General features: G+C 35.8%; 1 protein-coding gene and 1 pseudogene across 1 annotated transcript in view; one reads left to right on the forward strand and one right to left on the reverse strand.

Moving 5' to 3' along the window:
• Positions 1–5,497, forward strand: part of ZBTB11 (zinc finger and BTB domain containing 11) — a 42,496-nt gene that overhangs the window by 23,711 nt on the left and 13,288 nt on the right. The window contains exons 4-5 of the mRNA XM_006890035.1: positions 1,668–2,503; positions 2,725–2,901. Of these exons, the coding sequence (XP_006890097.1) occupies positions 1,668–2,503; positions 2,725–2,901 (1,013 nt within the window). The remainder of the gene's footprint in view (positions 1–1,667; positions 2,504–2,724; positions 2,902–5,497) is intronic.
• Positions 1,074–1,316, reverse strand: LOC102860523 (annotated as a pseudogene).

Raw genomic sequence — 5,497 nt, forward strand, 5'->3', positions numbered from 1 at the left:
TTCTGGGATTCCCATTCTTCTCAGAGTCAGCCATAGTTTGTTATGATCTACACAGTCAAATGCCTTTGCATAGTCAATGAAACACCGATAGACATTCCTCTGGTATTCCCTGCTTTCAGCCAAGATCCATCTAACATCAGCTACAATATCTCTAGTACCACGACCCCTTCTGAATTTAACAATTTAACACTGTGTTATCTTTTTTCTGTTTTGAATCAGGTGAACATTAAAATTTTTGAAAGTTGAGGTGCCAAGAACTTAGCAAAAAAAATAAACAACCTTGTTTTCTCAAATAAGAGTGTAATACCGCATGTGTCTCCTTAGACTAGGGTTGCTAAACTACAGTACAACAGCCAACATTTCGCCATGTTGGTTATGTAAATAAAGTTGTGTTAGAGCATAACCTTATCCACGCCTTTACATATTATCTACAGCTGCTGGTTTTTAGCTATATGGCAAGTTGAATCCTTCCTAGAGATGCCTTATGATCTATGGTATGTTCTACCATGTGACTCTTTGCAGATAAATTTTGCTGGTCTCTGCCTTAAACCTTTTATATTTTTTAATTGTAAAACTCTTTGTTCAATCCAACTATATTACAGGTTCCCTGATATTAAAAAAATACAGCTATTAAGGGGGAGGGGTGGGCAGGGAGAAAAGTACAGCAATGAATGAATGGAAAGCCAAAGTGTAAATTTTCATTAAAATTAATAATAATAATAAAATTATAGCTATCCTTTGTGAAGAAAGGTTAGGGAATATGTTGGTTTGTACCTTTGCCTATTGCCTCTCTCCCTCTTTTTCTACACTACATTCTCCAGTATCTATTTCTTTCTCTCTTTTTTTTTTTAAAGTTACAGTTAACCAAAAAAATTTTTATTTTGGTCTTCAAACATAAAACTGTTTACTTTTCTCCTAAGATAATAATGATTAACTTATAAAAATTGGCATTTACAGTTTATCTCAAAACATTTCCCTGTTTCAGAGTTTCAAGACTAAAATGTAAAAAAAAAATCCATATTGTTGTCTTTATAAAACAAAACGGGAGCTACCATTCAGTCAAGAAAATCCACTCATACTTCAGGTCCTTCTCTTCCAGGAACCAGCATTATTATATTATTTACCTTGAGCAGAATCTGATCTAATTTAGTAACTCTTCTCTTTAGTGTATTTTCAAACTAAGTGACAGCTAAGATCATACTGGCAAAGTTATCAAAACTTAGAAGTATGCCAGCACTTTCCTTATCAGTCCTTGATCATCCTATACATTTGTCCACAAGTTCTAGTGGCAGTAGTTGTGAGGGGTTGGTGTAGCGTTAACTGCCATGGCTATGCCACCAGTTTCTATTTCTTGAGAATTTGTGGAAACCCCACTAGGGGAGTTCCAATTTGAAAATGGAGTCCAATCTGAGAATGACTGCCTTACAACGATTCTTTGAGGTAGGAAGTCTGATACTATATTTTAGGTATTGAAAGACACTTGGGCTTATAGAAGTGCAAAAAACAGAACATAAGACAAATGTCGAAGTGTGTTATTTGCAGAATAAATGGTAACATTCACTTGTATAGTCTTATTTCATCTTATCACAATTCTGTATAAATTGTTCTTGTAAAATGTCTTTGTGGTGATTGACTGTGCTGCCCCCTGCCTTTTTTGTTTCATACAGGTTTTTGTAAGGCAAGTTTCCTTCCTTTATTAGAATTTGCCTATACTTCTGTGCTAAGCTTTGACTTCTGTAGCATGGCTGATGTAGCCATCCTGGCTCGCCATCTTTTCATGTCAGAAGTTTTAGAAATCTGTGAAAGTGTACACAAACTAATGGAAGAGAAGCAGCTAACAGTATATAAGAAGGGTGAAGTACAAACAGTTGCCTCTACCCAGGACCTGCCAGTTCAGACTGAAGGAACCACACAACCTGTGGCTAGCAGTGAAGGAACTACAACAACTCTATCTACTGAACTTGGAGATTGTGAAATTGTCGTTGTAGTCAATGGAGAACTGCCAGAAGCTGAGCAGAATGGAGTGCTAAGACAACAGAATGAATCCCAGGTTTCTTCAGAGGCTGAAACTGCTTTGTCACCTGTTAGATGTACGGCTGATTCCCATCCTGAAATAGAATCTATGGATTTAGCAACAAAAAACGACCACACAGAACTTGAAACTTCAGACAGAAGAAAAGATACTACTATTGATCCTAAACTTTCCAAAGACAGCGTAATCAGTAGCTCTCCAGAGGACAGTGATACGGAAAATGATACATCACCTGAAGATATCTCTGCTGAGAACATTGCAGAACATAGACAGAACCTTGGCCAACCTTTGAAAGATCAGGAGAATCTAGTTACATCGATAGTTAAGGCAGATATTGGACCTGATGGTGATACCTACCGAAGCAGGCTTCGCCAGCGTTCTGTTAGTGAAGGAGGATATATCCGACTACACAAAGGAATAGAAAAAAAGCTGCAGAAAAGGAAAGCTGTTCCCAAGTCAGCAGTTCAACAGGTATGCTATAAAAGGACTTGTCCTTTGTGCTTTCCGTTTTAGGCTAAAAGCATTCTATTCATAAAGAGTATTTGGGAGAGAGATAGAAAAGTAACTTACTGTTTTAAATACAAACAATAAGGTAATGGGAAATAGTAATTACTTTGTTTATAACATGACTTCTAAGTTTAAAAAGAGAGTAAGTATATTTACTTGCATTGTGTTTCATATCCATTAATTAGGTTGCCCAGAAATTAGTTCAAAGAGGAAAAAAAATGAAACAGCCAAAAAGAGAAGCTAAAGACAACACTGAAGAAGCGTCTCATAAATGTGGAGAATGCGGGATGGTTTTTCAGAGACGATATGCCCTTATAATGCACACATTGAAACATGAAAGAGCTAGAGATTACAAATGTCCGGTAAGTATATGGGGAGATAACAGAGACAGTAAAGTGATTTTATGATATATAGATTCCTGTTTACTGCTTGACTGGTCTACAACTTTTATTTTCTGTCTCTTTTGCAACCTTCTGTGCAAGATTAACCTTTTGATTTATACATATCATTTCCTGCCCCTTCCAAATAAACTCAATTCTGCTTCCTCCTAGTACCCTAGAAAAACAACAATAAAAAAGGTTTTAAAAATTATAAAATGGCTAAAAGGAGAAGCATTCTTAGCAACTAAATTCTTGAAGCTCATAAAGCTATTGAGTGCTAGTAATTAATGTAGCAGATTTGCATGAACTCATTTCTAGGTTTTCAATAGGGAAATCTAAGGATCAAGCTAAATTACATTCACCTTCTCCTCCCCCCAAAAAAGCCATGCCAAAAGTTGGTGGTCTTAAAGTAAAGGTAAGTCCAGTTAATAAAAAAATTGCTTTAAAAAACAGTTAAATTGCCAGTCCCATTTCCATACCTAAATAGATATATATTTTACTCTTTGAAAAAGATAAAGCTTTAATTGCTCTGGAACACTAAAATAGAGGTAGATAGACCATGCCAAAAATGGGAAGGAATATTTACATACTGAATATTGAGCCTTTCAAGTTCCCTTTTTCTTAAGTCCCAGGATGTTGGCAAGAAAGCCTTTAACCATAAAATGAAAAGATAGAAAGTCTTGTCTTTGAGAACTCTGAAACCCTGTAGTTGCAGATTTAAAATATACTGATTATAGTCCATGGTTGACACCCCTACACGTGCAGAAATGCCAGTTAGTTTCTTAATACCTTACTCTGAAATAGACACAAACACCAAGGGCATCAGATTCATGACAACGTTTCAAGATAAACACTTTTTAAAAATATGTGAGAATATGCAGACAAAAAATGTAATATAAAAAATTTAAAGTATACAGAGTACCCTTCATATCAGAGATAAGTGGGGGGGAAATGCATATGTAAAATAATAACCATATATTTTCTTTGAACAGCACCCTTAAGAGAACAGATTCGTAATAATATAATAGCAAATACAGAGATTCTCAGTAAGGTTGATAAATAGAGATAACAAAATCTCTCAGAACAAAAGACAAGTTAGAAAATGGGAAGGAAAAGGAAATTACAGGATTAGTCTAGGATGTCCATATCTAAATAATTCCAAACAGCATGAGGAAGGAGAAAATGGATAAAAATAATCAAAGAAAAATTTAAAACTTTATCAGTCTGTATATTAAAAGAGTACATTGAAATTGGTGGATATGTTCTTGTATGTATTTTCATCACAATTTTTTTAAAGTATATGGGACAAAGAGAAAGTCTTACAAATTATTAGAAAGAAAAAAAAAAAAGATGACTACTCTCTTAGAAAAAGAACCCTGATCAGAATACTTTTGACTTTTCAATAGCAACAGTGGGAGCCAAAAGATCAAAGACACATTGCCTTCAGAAATGTAAGGGGAAGTAGTTTTTTCTCTTGGAATCTATAGTGAGTCACACTGAGTTATTTTTGAGAGTAGAATAAGAACAGGTCCATACATAAAAGATCTGGAAAGTTTTACCTCTCAGGCCCTTTTTCTCAAAAAGCTATGATGGACATCTTATTCTGAAATGAGCACAGCATAGCAAACAGGAAACATGAGGATTCAATTAAACAGAGTCTAAAAGATCCACCAGGGTAGTAGTGAGAGAGATCTCTTGAATAAAACTGCCAAACATAGGGAACACATGTCCCAGGTTGAAATTAGACAAAATTCTCTAGTAAGATGGTATGTTTTAAATCTCCTCTTAGTAGGCAGCTGGAAGAAGGTTTAGTGATGAATTAGTACATACATAGAAAGTAAGCAAAATGGAAACAAAAAAAAAAAAGAAAAGAAACATTTTTAGTGTACTATATGGTCTGCTAGGGAGCTCTTCTGGCCTACTGGTGAGCTGCACTGCTGATGATGCAAAGTCACACAGTTCAAATTCACCAGCTGCTCTGTGGGAAACAGATGGACATTCAACTCTTGTTTACAGCCTTTGAAAACTCACTGGAGGGTCAGCTGTGAGTCAGTTCTGACTCACCAGTACATAACAACAACATAGGGCCTACTATAAAATTTATACTATCCTAATAATGAGCATGGTGGCATACTGTCAAAAGCTAATTGAAAGCCTGGGAGTTCAAACCCATTAGGTATTGGTGGGAGAAGTGTGTGGCTCTATGCATTTATTAATTTCAATGAAAATTTACAGAGACTTTGGATTTCCATTCATTCATTGTTGCACTTTTCTCCCATTTCAACTATCCCCCCTAGTACACTACCCTCTTGGAAAAGTAAAAGAAAAATTCAGTGTTTTACAATCCCTCCCCCCAGGTCCACTCTACTATACAGCTTTCGCTCTGGATTCCCATCATGACAAAAATACCTAATAATTTTCCCTCTTAAACAGTTTTCTCCCTCATCTGTTTCAATGCAGTATACATTATTAAACCCATCCTTCTCAGTCTTCTCCCAACCCCGAGGTCAGTCCTGCTTTACAACAGTGGCAACATACAGTATTTGTCCTTTTGTGACTGCGATAACTTCACTCAGCA

Source organism: Elephantulus edwardii, unplaced genomic scaffold (genome assembly GCF_000299155.1).
Source record: "Elephantulus edwardii isolate Elephantulus edwardi_28Jun2011 unplaced genomic scaffold, EleEdw1.0 scaffold00085, whole genome shotgun sequence".
NCBI lineage: Eukaryota > Metazoa > Chordata > Mammalia > Macroscelidea > Macroscelididae > Elephantulus > Elephantulus edwardii.